The sequence below is a fragment of the Tachypleus tridentatus genome, chromosome 10, assembly GCF_004210375.1.
Source record: "Tachypleus tridentatus isolate NWPU-2018 chromosome 10, ASM421037v1, whole genome shotgun sequence".
Classification (NCBI taxonomy): domain Eukaryota; kingdom Metazoa; phylum Arthropoda; class Merostomata; order Xiphosura; family Limulidae; genus Tachypleus; species Tachypleus tridentatus.
The window spans coordinates 71,013,939-71,031,574 of record NC_134834.1 but is presented as its reverse complement, the minus strand read 5'-3'; the positions used below and the strand labels follow the sequence as shown (position 1 = coordinate 71,031,574).

At 33.9% G+C, this 17,636-nt stretch overlaps 2 protein-coding genes across 5 annotated transcripts in view; both read right to left on the bottom strand.

Moving 5' to 3' along the window:
- LOC143229534 (uncharacterized) overlaps positions 1-7,398 on the bottom strand; it is a 42,496-nt gene extending 35,098 nt beyond the window's left edge. For all 4 annotated transcript variants that reach the window (XM_076462012.1, XM_076462015.1, XM_076462014.1 and 1 more), the window contains exon 1: positions 6,446-7,398. In XM_076462012.1, the coding sequence (XP_076318127.1) occupies positions 6,446-7,085 (640 nt within the window). In that variant the 5' untranslated portion in view covers positions 7,086-7,398. The remainder of the gene's footprint in view (positions 1-6,445) is intronic.
- An 8,873-nt stretch (positions 7,399-16,271) lies between these two features.
- The window catches only part of LOC143229532 (uncharacterized), a 29,715-nt gene continuing 28,350 nt past the window's right edge, over positions 16,272-17,636 (bottom strand). Inside the window, exon 8 of the mRNA XM_076462006.1 lies at positions 16,272-17,063. Within this exon, the coding sequence (XP_076318121.1) occupies positions 16,876-17,063 (188 nt within the window). The 3' untranslated portion in view covers positions 16,272-16,875. The remainder of the gene's footprint in view (positions 17,064-17,636) is intronic.

Here is a 17,636-nt window from a genome sequence, read left to right as displayed (position 1 = left end):
TGGAGGTCTCACAAAATTCCATATATCCATGTTGTACCATGAGCCTTCTAAAGGTCAAATCCTCAGAGAGATAAACTTGGTTTGAGACCATTTTTAAATTCTGTGAGATTAATTCAGTCAGTGTAGCAAATTTCAGCCTTCTATCACCATTACTCTTGCATCTTTATGCAGTCAAAGGTGCCCAAAAATGAATTTGCCAAAAATAACAAAAAAGTAATTAAATTTTACAGGGCTGTAAACCAGAAACTATTAGAGATATTGATCTAATCTTTGGCAGTTTTTCATTATATGGGTAGATGAGCACATTTGAATTTTTTTCAAGGCATTCTCAGGGGGTCACCTGGAAAATTTTCAAAAATCTGAATGATTTGACATGGAATGACCCAGATGTTGTTGTTTGAGAAAGACGTCTCTGTTGACGTTTCAAGTCAAATCAGGTGTTCCACAGTGGAGTGCTGTCGTCAAAACCCACACTGGGTGGGCAAGAGATTGTTTGAATTGAGGAACCAAACAAGAAGAGCATTAACCATCTTCTCTTAGGTCTTACAGAGACAACTTGTCAAAGCAATTGAGTGGTAGTTTGAAGGAATCTTGAGACATCAAGAAAATATTCTCCTGTCAGATCTGGTTAAAACCAATCAGGAGAATAGTAGGAGATAGATGGCACAGCATTTCATAGTGTACATCATCAGGTCCAACTGATGTATTGCCAGTCTAATGAAGGGTCAAGTTTATGTTCCACCAGCAAAAAGGAACAATTATAGTCATAAAGACAATTGGCTCAAAAGGAAAGAGGTAATCGCTCTGCCTGAGTCTTGATGGCTAAGAAGCTGGAGGAAGAAGCAGAAGTGTTAGATAACTGGCAAAAGCTTTCACCTGGAATATTAGTGATGCTCCAGGTATTGGCTACTTCCTGGCCATCAGAAAGCAAGATCAAGAGGGAGACAGAATTATACTGCCCACTGACCTTTCAAATTTTGTCCCATGTAACTTTAAAACTGGTGGTAGAAGATATGCTGCTTGTGAACTTAATCCAAGATTTATTCTGGCTTTGACGTCTTACCCACATAGCATGTGCATGGGCCTGCTGGAAAGCGATGCAGTTCAAGAGTGTGGGATATCTAAAGAAATTATTCAAGGCCTGTTTCTGAGCCTTCCATGCCACGTGGTAGGCAGAATTCCACCGTGGATGAGGATATAGTGGAAAATGTGTCGAGGTTTTAGAAATACATTGAGCAACTGCTTGTATAATACAGTCAGTTACTGCTGCCACACAGTTGTCTATTGATGGCTCACAGACAATGGCAGGATCAAGTTCTGCAAGAGCAGTGAAAGAGGAACAGCTTGCTTGATCCAGCTTCCATCAGGGCAAGAGAGTCAGGTGGCATCAACCACAGGCAGTCTCTCTCAAAATTACAGCAAAATGATCACTGTCTCCCCTCCATGAAAAATGAGAGAATAGTGAAGAGGAGCAAACTGAAAGATCAATAGCAATAAAGGTCTGATTAGGTGCATGAAAATAAGTATAAGAACCACTACTGAAAAGAGAAAGATTGTGATCAGAGAGCACAAGCTCTATGGAACGACCCCTTCCATCAACATCAGCACTTCCTCAGAGGGGATAATGACCGTTACAGTTCCCCCAGGATGAAAAAGGGGACAGCAACTGTTCAATGAGAGCATCAAAGTCTGATTGATCACGTCTCTCCAGGTGACATGTAGAGAGAGCAAAGAGTGATGGTATGACCCAAGAAAACATGGATGGCTATGGCCTCCAAGAGTGTGTCGAGTGGCAAAGACAGGTTGGGCACATGCTGATCAGCCAACAATGCCACCTCTCCATGCACTCATCCACCATACAGCCTGTCATTTCTGTACAAAGAAAACCACCAAAAGGTGACTTTTAACCTTGTTGCATCTATATCCTATGTTAATGTCATTCTTAGTTGATAAAGTAGAAACCTATTAATCATAAAGCAATGAACAACTGCTCCAGCCATAACTGTTTGTGACACTGTTGGTAGTAAATATGCCTGTGTGGCACAATTACTTGAACTTTCATAATGCTAGTTCTAAAAACACAGTGGGAAAGGATGTATGTGCTTGTTTTTTTGCATGATGGATGTAATGAGGATTGTCTAAGTTATAAATGAAAGTGCTACACATATAAAAGTACTATTTACCATATACTTAATTTTTAGTTATTTTTCTTAAAACAAAGTAATAAAGATAAACATATAGAAAAAATTATTTTTACTGCTTACCATGTTACATAATTGATCTCTACTAGTTTGTAGTATTTGCTGAGGTTCATTCATTCTCTCAAGTGGGGGCCAAAAACAAAAAAAAATCTACTTTTTGTAGATTTGAAAGATTTTAAACAAAATTTACCCAATTTCTAGACTGGTACATATAAAACCACTATAATTTATTTGTTTTTATAGATAAGCTATAATGACGAGTAGTTTAAAAAAAAATCATTTCAGTTCAGAGCAATGATTTACTCAGACTTCATTTGCAGTCAAACAAATTTCCCCTTCCAGCTAATGACCATCAGATCTACATAGTTTGATAATTACTCTTTCTAGTGGTAATAAACATATACTTTAGAGGATAAGGTACAAGTAGATAAGAGGTTTAAAAAATAATGGAGTAGTAGGTATAGCTACCCTCATTACATTTGCAAAATATATTTATATTTCAGCAAATCAAAGAGGTGAAAGGCCCTTACTTTATATTCTAGCTTGTAGATACCTGAATTTGAGTTTTTAACTCATTAACCATTGTAAACATTGTAGGTGTGATAAAATATAAACTAAAGAACACAAAACATCCTATGACACACAAAAGTGCATAGTAGCCTTTTTTGTTTTTAATACTGTTTCAGATTAAAAATTAAAACATATACCATTAAAGTTTGAAAATTATTAAAATATTACATGTGCCCTTCAACAATTCCACTGGAAGAGTAATGAAAGAAGGTTAAACATTATCCACTGTGAATACATGTTAGAAGTTTAAGTATCCACAACTAAAAATTACTTACAATGTTTGACAAATTACGAAGAAATTGATTACGTCTAAACCTTATTTTCTAATTGTACACAGATTAATTAACCAGATCTAATCATTACACTCTATATTTACATGTTAAGAAGTTACAAACTATATCAAAATATTGTCATCATCTATGCATTACATGGCAAGGAATAGTAAAAGAGAACTAAGCGTTATCTACCATGTGTACAGGTTAACAAAGCCACATTGGGCCATATGCCACATTTACCAAGGCAAAATCGAACACCTAACAAAAATGAAAATTCAATCCAAGTTAAGGGTAAAGAACTATTACAAAACAGTAAAAACTTTAGGTAACTAACTATATACACATATTTCTCAAAGTGTTACATTTTAAAAAAGAATAAATGATATGGTAATATCTCCCATGTCTGCATGGTAAAGAGTAATGAAATAGAACTTAACATGATCAACTAAGGTTAAATGTTCAAAAAGGAGCTAGATCAAAACATTATTAACAATGTATATATATTAATGCATAACACTATCTACTATGTGCACATAAGTAGTAATGAGCTATGATAAAATATTACCTCTATGTGATAAAAGAGGTTACTAACTATGATATAACAAGATTCTATATATTGCATGTTAACAAATAATGAAATATAAAAATCATGGTCCAAGTGTACAATGAACTATAACAAACATTCTAAATGCATACGAACAAAAGTCTATGTCTAAATATTATCTCCTTTGTGTACATGTAAAGGAATGAATAACTGTAACAAAACATTTTCTATGTGCATATGGCAAAGAATAATTAACAAAGACTGAGAAATAGTTTCGATATGTACATGTAGAGAAGCAATGCACTAAGCTTTGAAACATAACCTTTTATAATCAACCAGAACATAACTGTTTATATTTGCATAGTAAGGAAGATATAAATACAACCAACAATCAAGGTTTATGTGTGCATGTGAAAGAGCTGAAATATGATAAAACATACCAAGAGGTATACATTACAGCAGCATTTTTGATGCTTTCAATACTGACAACTGCCTAAATCAGCAACACTTCCAATACAATCCTCCATCTCCATGTGTCAAGGATGGTGCTCTAACTGGGAATCGAGGTTTTACCTCATCCACCTTATTCCCCAGACCTTTCCCCTACAGATTTTCATTTTATCAAGCACTTTGACAATTTTTTGAACAATAAATGCTTTCAAAACCAGACAGCTGCAGAAGAAGCTTTCAGAGAATTCACTGACCATAGAAACTCTAATTTCTACAGCAGGGGCACAAACAGCATCATTACATGTTGGCAAAAGTGCATTGAAGCAAATGATGCTTACATTGATTAAAGCATGTTTTATAACATTGGTTTATACTTTTTCAAACTTTACAGTTCAAAAATGACATTTATTTCTGGACAACCTAATACATTACTTGGTTTAAGAGCACCGATGTCATAAACAAATTCACACTTCTAACTGATGAGATGCAACTGACTGAACTTTGAGCTTTTGTCCTCAATGAATACAGTCATACTTAGTCTAACACAAACATAAGATATACAATAACCTAAGTGCTTGTGTTATAGAGTGCCATTGTTGTTTTAAGTTGATTTCTTAAACTTGTATGCTTCCTTAACATCATGATACGGCATACTTAATTTTATAGTACATAAACACACAACCCAGCATAGCAAGATGAAAATGGCTTTCAATGACCAACATTGTTTTGATTAAATAAACCATATCAATCATGACTTTTTGCACATAAAACAATATTTTTACCTCACAAAATATTTTGATTAAAAAAATAATAATAAAAATAATGATTTGCTAAAGTTATTTTAATCCAAACAAAACTAGGTACATTTCTTCTTAGATGTGCAAAAAACATGGAAACTTCATTTCCTGTTTTACAGCGTCAGAATTTCTGCTGTGTGATCAAGTGAAATATGCAGTCTATTCCAACTTTAATACTGTTCCATTTAATGAAGAAATGACTTATTCTCTTCTCACTGCAATACAACATATATCTGTCTATATCAACTGTTTTGTAAAGACACGATACAGGCAATTCTTGCAAGTATACGCAAGCACAGCTAAAGACATAGTCAGAGCAAGCCTATTTAGTTAAAAAAGTATGTACATTTAACTAAAGACAGCTGCAGACTGAAAGGAAAGGTAAAAGACCACAAATGAAGACTCCACAAAGTTTTAAAAATCATTTTAACACAGAATTCACCATGGAATAGCACGATCAAAAGAAATGTACATATTTTATGCCTTGTAAGATGCATTCTAATTTTGTAAAGACAATCTTAAGAAAAATAATATGTTGATTCAGCAACCAACACCATGATACAGCCTTGACTTTTTCCAACCTGCTGAATAAATACAGTCAAATAGATCATATTCTTCACAGTATATCAATAATATTAATTAAATTGAATGTTTTATGCTATTGAAAATACTTATAATTATTAATAACGAGATTATGATCTGTATGAGAGGCCGTTTTAAGTAGACCCTAAACTAACTTGCCTTAACCCATCAATTTTGTCTTGGAAGACACATGAGAAATTTTAAAGGAAAAAGGGCATCTTACAAAGCATAAAATATGGTAAATAACACATCTCTTATAATACATCACTAAAAAAATTCCAGTCTTTTCAATTTGAGACTGGCCAACTGGCCACATTGACCTCAAGTTTTAGCCTCAAAACAGCCTCCATGCCCACATAATCCATGTTACTTTATTTTACAAACACATATATATGATATTAAAATGGTAAATCAATTTCACCATCTTTAATTTAGTGGCCCACCCTTAATATATTCTCATCCCCTCCCCCAAGTAAAAAATCTGGCTACACCATTGGTTCCTGCCTGCAAACATAATACCCAAAATTTCTGTCAACTCCATGCCTTCTGAACCTCAACACACTATCAAATCTTAAAGTTAACTCCATACTTTCAGAAACAGAAAATCAGCCAATCTTCCTTTATGGCCCCACTATAGAATCTTATCAATTCTTTCAGATAATGGAAGAAAGACATATCAATAAAGAGCCATGAGCCAAGAAAATATAAAAAATGGCAAAAGTTCCAGGAAGTATTATGATACAATAACATAATATCACTAATATTTTACTTATGCAAATATGCAAAATATTATATAAGTGTGCTCATATTATTATACATAAATATATGTTGAGAGAGAGAGATAAAATAGTAATTTAGTGTACAGAAATGAAACTGGTACCAGTAGCATAAAAACTCTCATATACCACAAAATCCTTTAGAATTATAATTTTTTTAAAGCAGAAAACAAAAAGAAAATATTTATCTATTCATGTAAACAAGTTGTTTTTTTTTTACATGTATGTACATGATAAAACTTATACTCACACAACATTTTCTTTTCTGCCCACATTGTCCACAACAGAAATTCACATGCAACTTCATTTTCTCTTGGGGTACACAAAGTAGAACACAAGTATGGATATGTACCAAGTGCTTTGTCTAATAAAAGATTTTCTGATGAATTATTTAAGTAAACTGGTGAAAGCTCATCTCTTGATTTTTTAAATCCATCACAAACGTCAGTAAAATTAAAACTTTTATCACGAGAAGGAATTATGTTCATGTGTTCAAACAAATAATTTTGCATTGGAATCAAATTTTTCTCTTGACCATAATGAATAGACTTTTCCATTTGGAATAAATTACACAAGTTAAAGAATGAATCAAATATGACATGACAAAGTTCGGTAACTAGTTGTGGTTTTGCAGTAGTTTTTGGATTATTAGCTGGTATCATACAAATAGAGAGCTGGTTTCCAAAATTAACATTACGTGATGGTCTTGAACTCTGAATATCTTTTGACAAATCAGGTACGACAAAATTGTTTGGTAAGTTGCAAGGAATTTCATTTAATTTTTGTAAAAATATATCAAGTAGGGTGGTCTCCTCTTGGATGTTCACGGGCCTTGTGGTAAGCTTTAATCTCACCACCGGCAAGAATAAAAGGATTACGTAAATAATCATAACTATAACCACTTTTATAAAGTTTAAGTCTTAAGCCTAAGATGAAAGTCTTTGGGAAAACTTGGTAGACTAACTAGTTAAAAAAAAAAAAAAGAGAAGAAAAAGTTATATATTTTTCATAGATCTAGAGTTTTTAACGGACTTGTTTTCACACAAATAAGTTGTTCCTTAGTATTAAATTTCAAAACAAACTACCAGGAGCATTTGACTATTACCATAAACCTCAATTACAAGACCTAAAATACTCGAATCCTGTTCACATCAACCCTACGTGTCGGTACTTATTGACTGAACCAATCACACAACTTATGTCAATGCGCAGAATATAAAGATTGACGTTTATATTATCACGTTGTCGTATTGGCGTAAACTGCATTTTCAAAATTTTGATTTAAATGTTTGCTAGAGTGATGTGTCGATCATGATAATGATGTAATTTTGTTTGTTTGTTTTGAATTTCGCACAAAGCTACTCGAGGGCTATCTGCGCTAGCCGTCCCTAATTTAGCAGTGTAAGACTAGAGGGAAGGCAGCTAGTCATCACCATCCACCGCCAACTCTTGGGCTACTCTTTTACCAACGAATAGTGGGATTGACCGTCAAATTATAACGTCCCTACGGCTGAAAGAGCGAGCATGTTTGGCGCGACTGGAATGCGAACCCGCGACCCTCAGACTACGAGTCGCACGCCTTAACACGCTTTGCCATGCCGGGCCTAATAATATAATAATCGACAATTTTGAACTAATATTTATACTGGTACGTTAGCAAAAGTAATGAAGAAGCAGTTTATTCAGTGATTACGAATTCAAGGAATATATGCTGAGTGGAAGAACAAAATAATATTGACCGAGTAATGAAACAGAGAGAGAGAGAGAAAACGTGGCAGGTATTTCGGGTTAGGATTTAACTGACCTTTGCCGGAGCTCTGGGTCAGAAACAACTGAAGCGCTTAGAAATTTACTTTCTCTTCATTCCACTCAAATGCGAGTAATAAAAGATCGAGTAAAAGTATTTATTTGGTAGAAGTTAATGCTTCTACAACTTACTCAATAAGTTTGCCAGTATTGTTATATGAAAATTCATGTTAAAAGTTATAATATTAGTGTATTAAGTTTACAACTTGCATAAAATTCGTAGTGAAAGTATCAGGTCATCCCATAAGTAATGTCCGAAAACTTAATACAGAAAGTGCATCATCATTTGGCCCGGCATGGCCAAGTGGGTTAAGGCGTTCGACTCGTAATCTAAGGATCCCGGATTCGAATCCCTGTCACACCAAACATGCTCGCTCTTTCAGCCTTTGGAGCGTTATAACGTGATGATCAATCCCACTATTCTTTGGTAAAAGAGTAGCCCAAGAATTGTCGGTAGGTGGTGATGAATAGCTGCCTTCCCTCTAGTCTTACACTGCTAAATTAGGGACGGCTAGCGCAGATAGTCCTTGTGTAGCTTTGCGCGAACTTCAAAAACAAACAAACAAAAGCATCATAATTTTTGTCTTTGTAGAAGGCTACAATTACTAAAATATGAAGTAGAACGTGTATAAAAATGTTCAGACAATTAAAAGAAACTAACCTAAGTCCAATTTTTAGATCATTAATCAAATAGAGGCCCGGCATGGCCAGGTGGGTTAAGGCGTTCGACTCGTAATCTGAGGGTCGCTGGTTTGAATCTTTGTCGCACCAAACATGCTTGTCTTTTTAGCCGTTGGAGCGTTATAATGTGACAGTCAATCCCCTATTCGATTGTAAATGAGTATCCCAAGAGTTCGCGGCGGGTGGTGATGACAAGCTGCCTTCCCTTTAGTCTTGCACTACTAAATTATTGACGGCTAGCGGAGATACCTCTCTTGTAGCTTTGCGCGAAATTAAAAAACAACAACAACAAACAATTAATCAAATAAACCATTGTGAAGATGGATGTGTCTGAGGAGCATATTAGGTACATGATGCTTTATGAGTTTAAAAAAGGCAGTGATGCAGAAGAAACTACACGAAACATTCAAGATGTTTATGCTGCGGAGTCTCTCAATAAAAGGAAATGTCGAGGGTGGTTTCAGAAGTTCAGATCAGGTGACTACAACTTAAGTGATGCGCCACGTTCAGGTCGTCCTGTTGAGTTTAATGGTGACTTGTTGCTGGTTGCACTTGATGAAGATCGTATTGTAACAGTTGAAGAACTGGTACAGAAGCTTAATTTAACCCATTCAACAGTTCACCGTCATCTGCAACAGCTTCAAAAGGTGTCAAAACTTGAAAAATGGTTCCTTCATTATTTGATAGAAGCTAACCTTAGAGCAAGAGTGGACATTTGCTCAGTGCAGGTAAACTTGCTAAAGCACAACCCAAAATGGACCTCCACCTTAGGAAAGTCTTGTTAAGCGTTTGGTGGGATATTGTTTGTATGATCCACTTTGAGTTGCTGCTACTCAATGTAACGATTACATCAGACTTCTGTTGTCAATAGTTAGAGCACTTGAATGTTGCACTGAAAGAAAAAGAGGCCTGCTTGATCAATTGTAAAGGTGTTGTGTTACATCAGGATAATGCACGGTCCATACAGCAAGGATCACATCTGCAAAGATTGAAGAGCTAGACTGGGAAAAACTTTCACATCCTCCTTATTCTCCAAACCTTGCCCCATCTGGTTATTATCTATTCCAAAGTTTGCAGAACTATCTTGATGGAAAAGAGCTTAGAACACATAAAGATGTCAGAACTACCCTCTCTACATTCTTTTATTCCAAACCCCAAGAATTTTATAAAAGTGGCATTCAGAAGCTTGTGAATCATTGGCAGGAAGTAATTAATAATAATGGAACATACATTATTGATTAAATAACATTAAAAGTGTTTGATATCCTTTCTGTTTTTTCTAAACCTAAAATCGGACATTACTTGAGAGATGACCTGATAGCACAGATTATCGTTAATGCATCACCCTTGGCTTTATTTTTACCAAACAGTCCAAAAGAATCTGTTAATGACAGAATACAGTAAAGTATAAATAAAAAGTTAAAGCAATTTAACGATTCGTTAATCGCGACATAACGGCTCATAGAATAGCTTTGAGTTTGTTTGTCAATTTCAAACGTTTAGCTCGTAGCTCCGTCATCTCTTAACCGATTTTATATGTAATTACACTTTTGGACTCAGAAGGTCAAACCTTTTACATCAGTGCATTTAATCACGCTCAAGGCCTCAGAGATTAATTTACTCTAATCGCGCCTAAAATAATTTCATTTTGAAGGTAAACTAGTGAACATCCTGATGACTAATAAAATTGAATCGGGTATACACGTCCACACGGGCACAAAAATATAGCTCTTAAAAATGAGAGGGAGAAAAGGTCTTATAGATTAATTTATTCTCATTTTCCTTGAAAGAATTTGAAGTGCCGTGACTATTGAGGATTTCCCTTATTTTATTTCGTGTCTGGACTTGTTTTAGAAACTTGGGAGTTGTTGTTTTTTTTGTAAAATTAACATTTTATTTCTGAATTTATTTTATTAACTTAACATATTGACTTCGGACTTAACTAAATGACCTACTGCTTCGTATCGGACCTTATTTTTTTCAGTTTACTATAGTATTATATGGAGGTATCTGAAATTTGTTTGTACTTTATATTTCAAATTTTTGTGGATCTAATACTTTGCATGTGGACTTTATTTCAGAATAAGTACCTTTTATCTACATTTTTATTGTCAGCATGATTACTTTGTAGCTTAATTTCTCAAAACAGGTGGAGTAATAAAAGCCAAAATGCATTTATCCAGATAAAATAGTTAGATTATTGTATGCTTAATACAATTTCAGTGAGAGAGGGTGATGATACCATGAAACCTTATAAATATATTGAATATCGGTATAATAAGCCTAAAGTAAAGACGTAGTGCGGGATTATCTAGCCAAGAGCCAAGGGCATAAAATTTGTCATGAAAGTAAAAATATCAATTTTATTTTCAACTTAAATCGTTTAAGAATTAAGGTATTATCTCATATATCATCAATATTTAAAAAAATTACTCTTTTAAACGCTAAACTGAGAAATGAGTTAATATTGTTTTCCAATTTTCTTGTTTGTACACTTCCTTTTATATTTTAATGCACAGACTAAAAACAATATTATGTTATACTTTTGTTGCTAAACAGCATCACATAAAAGACGTTGTTGAAACGTCGTGTTACCAAAACGCTTTGGCTTTCCTATACCTTTCCAAGCTCTTTTCAGCCAAGATAGTTCTACAAACTTCGGAATACGAGTAGATGATAATTAAATGGGGCAAGGTCGGAAGAATAAGGAGGAAGTGGAAGTTTTCCTAGTCTAGCTTTTCAATCTTTGTAGATGCGATTCTTGCTGTATGGGGTCGTGCATTATCCTGGTGTAGCACAGCACTTTTACGATTGATCAAAGCAGGCCTTCTTTATTTCAGTGTAACATCAAGCGCTCTAACCGTTGACAATTATCACGCCCCAACGGCTAAAATGGCGAACATGTTTGGTGCGACAAGTCTGATGTAATCGTTACATTGAGATATTATATCTCAAGCATTTCTTAATGGATTGCATGAAAATCTGATGTGTCATATTAGAGACAAACAGAACATATCCACTGAAAATATGTGATAGTTTCGATTACCTCAGTTTGAGATAAATAATGAGGAAAAGAGCTAATTAATAATAATAACGCACAATGTGTCATGGAGCAGGCTGTTTTGGCCTCACGACACATTATCTTGTGTTTTGATTATTTATTGATAACTTCATTTGTTATTTTAATAAAGCCATATGCGAATTTTCTATAGTAAAATAGAAACTAAAATAAAAAAGACTCTAAGCAACTCTCTGCTTCCTGAACCAATAATTTTGACTTGTATACATGTATTTGCAATACTTTTGAAATTTCAGAGACGTTGTGTTCATAATATGTTACATAATATCATTTTCGTTCTTTGATCCAATTTAATTTATTTGCGTTTTGCTTATATTTTGCAAGAATTAACTACATTGTAATTGTAATCAACAAATATGTCTATTTCAGTTTCATTTAAAAGTACCAGTCTCGACAAATTACAAACTCAAATAACACGCAGAAAGAACAAACAGAAAATATAAAAGTTTCTTTCAATTACATAAAACAAAAAACACATTCTAGACATTCCAAAAATGAAAATCAACAAATCTGTCTATTTCAGTTTCATTTAAAAGTACCAAAAACTAATTCATTGATTTTCACCTTTGGAGTGTCTAGAATGTGATTTTTGTTTTATGTAATTGAAACAAACTTTTATATTTTCTGTTTGTTCTTTCTGCGTGTTATTTGAGTTTGTAATTTGTCGAGACTGGAACAGTGTCTAGAGGGACTTCATGACTATCACTAATCAAGCAATATGAACCAAAAGTTTGTTAATTAAGGAATTTTCGCGTTACTTATGTTGCTTAGTATATAAGGTACAAGCAAGTAACAAGTAAGTTATAAGGTAATATAAGATAATAATAAAATAAAGCAAATAAAACGATTAAATTTAAATAATATCTACATATTTCAATTGGGCCACTGTGTTATCTTCAAAATAAAAGTAAACTTTGAAGATAAAGTGAATGTTGGTACAATGAGAGAGCCAGAAGTGACCGAAGTTGTCTATATAGCTGATATAATTTCAGCAACGCTAACTGAAATCGAATGTACAGTTACCAGAGCATCTGAGGTCGATGTTTACGTTTCCAAGGGTTTGAACTAAAATTATTAATAGGGCCTAAAGTCTTTGCTGGTGATAATTTGCTGATATATTTGTGAGGTCAGTTGGTTGATCGGATAGAACAACATAGACACATAACGCACGTCCTATTAAATAATCATCACCCTTACTTCTTGGAATGACAGTGATGTTGACATTGATGAAATAGTGGATTTTGGTGAAAGTTAATTTAAAAACGGTCTTTGAACTCCAGATAAATATAAAATGATATATTTTATTTAAACCAACGTTTATCCTTTGCGGCTTCTTTGTGGTTAATACACATATGTGAAAAAGCCGCAAAGACGAAACGTTGGTTTAAATAAAAACATGATATTTTACATTTATCTGGAGTGAAAAGATAATATTTTCTTAACTTTTATAAAATGGGCCCGGCATGGCCAGGTGGGTTAAGACGTTCGACTCGTAATTTGAGGGTCGCGGGTTCGAATCCCAGTCATACCAAACATGCTCGCCCTTTCAGCCGTGGGGGCGTTATAATGTGACGGTCAGTCCTACTATTCGTTGGTAAAAAAAAGTAGCCCAACAGTTGACGGTGAGTGGTGTGACTAGCTGACACCCCTTTAGTCTTACACTCCTAAATTAGGGACGGCTAGAGAAGATACTCCTCGTGTAGCTTTGCGCGAAATTTAGGAAACAATCAAACAAACAAGATACAAAAGTCAAATATTTTATTTTCATTGTCATTTGTTTTACACAAATTAATATACAATTTGTTGAGGAAATACTGTTGAGAAAAGTTTCTTGCTGTGCTATTAAATTATTGCATGTGTCATACCACTTCTCAGTCAGTAAGAAGGAAAAAGTTTAGTGGTTAATGAAAAATAATTCATGTGCTTGTGTTAAATGCATGCTCACTGAAACGTTTACTTAATAAATAAATTCAGTTAAAACAATCTCACTCACACTCACAAAATGAATAACTTTCCTTTAAATAATAAGAAATGCGTAACAAATCATATTTATATCATTTTATTTTCCACAGTTACCTGTGATTAAAATATATATAAGACATTTACCATATAATGCGATCGTAGTGGATTAGTGTTATTAGGAAGTTGACAGTTCCAAAATATTCTGTAATTCAAATGTGCAAGATGTCCCATGAAATTTTGTTGCAAAGCATTTCAGTTAGTTTTATGTTGTATCTATTGTAAACGAATAAGTACTTTTTGTTTAAGAAAGTACTCGTAGACATTTATATTTTAAGTTAAAACAGGTTTACAGTCAATTATATTTCCCCAGTAACACAGTCGTGTTACTTTTTGTCCGATAAAGAGTAATTTGTTAGTGGTTGTGACATTTCCTCAATTGAAATACGAATAATCCTCTGAAAATGAAGAACAAGAAGAAATTATTGACTTCTACATGTAAAGCTATGGTTTACATAAAGCAGAGAAACAGTACATTTACTTACTTTTGCATCTCAGAACTAATATTTGCTCTTCAACCAAGAATGGCGCACGTTCCAGAAGAATCACAGCTTTCAGGAAATAGTTTTAAAAAACATCAATCAAACAATATATTTGTATTTGTTTGTTTGCTTGTTTGTGTATTGTTAAGAAAAACGTTACACAATCGGCTGGCTACTTGTGCTATGCCTACCACAGGTATTGAAATTCGGTTTTTTGAAATTATGAGTCTGCAGAGTTACCGCTAATCCACTGAAGAACCCAAACAATTGAAACATCAGTACCTGGATTTCTGAATTAAATTTTAATTGTGTTTATGATAGGCTTAACAATATGTTAATTAATTTATATGGATACATTTCTAGATAATTTTAAAATTGATACTTTCCATCAACCTCGACAACTTTTTCGAATGTCAGTTATATTAATCGTGAGTGTTTTTAAGCGTGTTAGACGCATAATAAACACTTTCAAGTTAACATGGCGAAGTTGTAGATTTAGGTTTGTCAAAGAAACTCATCGATAAACTTTGGGACTTGATTCCTATACAGAACACAACACAAATATCCAATTGTACTTGACAGTAAAACACAAATAATGCACGATATTTTTGGTTTGCTCGTTAGATGGAAACACGTACATCAGAAAATTTTAAAACTTTCCATCTATTCCACGCGATAGAATCCCACAATGCTCTGGATAATAAAATTCCTTTTGTTATAAGAAATCAGTCGAAATCGTTTTTGATTGAAATGAAATTAATTAAAAATAGAATAATATTAAAACAGCAAACGTCAGAATTACTCTATCTTATTTCTGAATGGTGAAGGTTATCTTACATATAATCTTTAAACTGAATGTATGTATTGTGTATATATATATAAGTTGATTATTGTTTTTTCAGAAACATAAAAGGTATAAATAATAAAAGAACAAAAGTTCTGAATATAAGTTTTTGTTTTGTTTTTTAACTTTCATTTTGACTTCTGGTAATAATGAATCTCACCATGTTTTAAGGAAAACCTCTTTTTTTTTTTTGCCAAGTTGTCTTGTAAACTTTTGTTGTTACATCTGTGTCACGTGATATTTCAGTTATTCTAAATCTTTAAGTTACCATAGTTCAGTTGAATAATTAATAACTCAGGTGTCACATACAACGTTAATCAAGACCAGAGAAGTAGCCGAATATTTAAAAGATTCGGGGGTGAAGCCCAAACTCACAGAAATTTTCAGCTTTTTAAGTATGATATCAACCATGGTGTTCTATTCTGAATTTTCAAGATTTCAACTGGGAATCCAGAGCCCTGTCAAATGATATCAGGACACGGATCTCGCTTGTCAGTGCCTAGCGACGCCTCTGATCAAGAAAAAAAAAATATTGCAATCCAGTGAAAACGTCTGTTTGTCTTTGTTACACATTATTTAAGTAATCGTGCCCTTATAAATATTCTTTATATTTCTAAGTACGTTTACGCTGAAAGCTCACGAACTAAAAAAGATCGAATATTACATGGAAAACTATTTTTTTTTTCTGGCACTACACCACATTGTTATGTTTAGGTAGTTAATCAAAATTTACAATAATTCTAACTATTGTTCAGGAAGAAGAGTTTATCGTTAGGCTTAACCATCAGAATAGTCGTGAAAAAAACTCTTGTTTAATGACTTTATTAAGTATAAAGTCATAGTTTCAATATTCTCCAGTGACTCAGCAGTAAAAATTTGGTGTTCGATTATCCAGTGAGCTGATAATCATTTGTAATTTTTCAGAGACTGTCAACCATTTTGGAGCTCTGAGCAGAATTCAGTAAATGTGTCCCCATAATGATAAGAAAACTCAGAAGCAGAATAAAAGGCATAGCACTTGAGACCCTTCCATGCGTGAGGCCATAGGTAAATGCCTAGTTTGCCTAATAAGTGAGACCTTCTTTAGTACTTTTGAGCCCTTAAATCAGACATATTTTACAGAAGACGCTAAACGTTATCTTAATTACCTTGAGTGAGGTTCTAATGCTACATTATGTTCTTTATTGCGTCAACTTATAATATACAGAAGTGATTTTAAAAATGATGTACAGAGAAAGATATAGGAATTAAATATCATAGCTAAATCAAGTATAAGAAATAGTCTCTGTACTTGCCAGTCAAGGCTTAGGACAAAATTTGAATATTTCTTCTGAGAATTCGTTTTGAAATGTTTTAAAATTATACGCTGTAAAGAAAATTTAATATATAATAAATGTTTTACATTATTTATCATAAAAAGTCGTTTCTGAGCTCTAATGAAAAAAAAAAAGCAAAAAGAAAGATGGTTCACTGAGAAAAAGAGAAATATTTCTTTTGGCACAAAAGAGAAATAATGGTAACAACGATTCTAGATTGATGAATACGTAGACCTGTAAACCATTACTACCGAAATCTGCATAACAACTGTATCTTAAAGCTGTATGATATACAGAATTGGATGTTCATCATATAACTGTTCGATTTACAAAAGTAAACATAAGATCAGTTGGAGGAAGTAGTGGTTCTGAAGTGAATACTGTCTCTACGAACCTGGGTAAACATCTATTAAAAACGATTAGATACATTTGAAGTCTGATATGATTATGTTATTAAATATGAAAGCCTACAGCAAGTTTTACAGGTCTGAAGGATCGATCTTTTTGACTGGTTAAAAGCGACCAAGATTTAGCAGTGTTATTGAAGTTCCTGAACGTTATTTTCGTAGAGTCAGGTTTCACCTGTGTTCGTAGAGATAAAGGTAATGGAAAGTCCTGGGCACGAGGTAGAGTAGAGGTCGCTGGAATAAGTAAAGTTATGTTATTTTGATACAACAATTACATTATAAAAATTGGTGCCACAAAATCTGAAATTAGAATGTGAAGACATTGTATGTTTATTATAACAAAGACACATCGGACTATCTGCTATGTCCACCCAGGAGAATCGAGCAGTTGATTTTAGCGTTGTAAATTCGTAGACTTACTGCAGTCCTGGCGGGGGACAAAACAAAAAGAAGTAAAACAATGAGGTCCCGGCAGGTCCACGTGGTGAGGGTCGTGGGTTCGAGTCCCTGTCACATCAGACATGCTCGCCATTTCAGCCGTGGGTATGTTATAATGTTACGGTCAATTTCACTATTGTTGGTGAAAAAAGAGTAACCCAAGAGTTGGTGGTGGGTGATTACTAGCTGCCTTCCCTCTAGTCTTGTCCTTCGTTAGTAAAGCGGTAATTATTCGAACTTACAACGCTAAAATCAGGTGTTTGATTCCCCTCGGTGGACTCGGCAGATAGCCCAATGTGGCTTTGTTATAAGAAACACTCACGCACACATACCTCTGTAGTCTTACACTACTAAATCAGGGACGGGGTA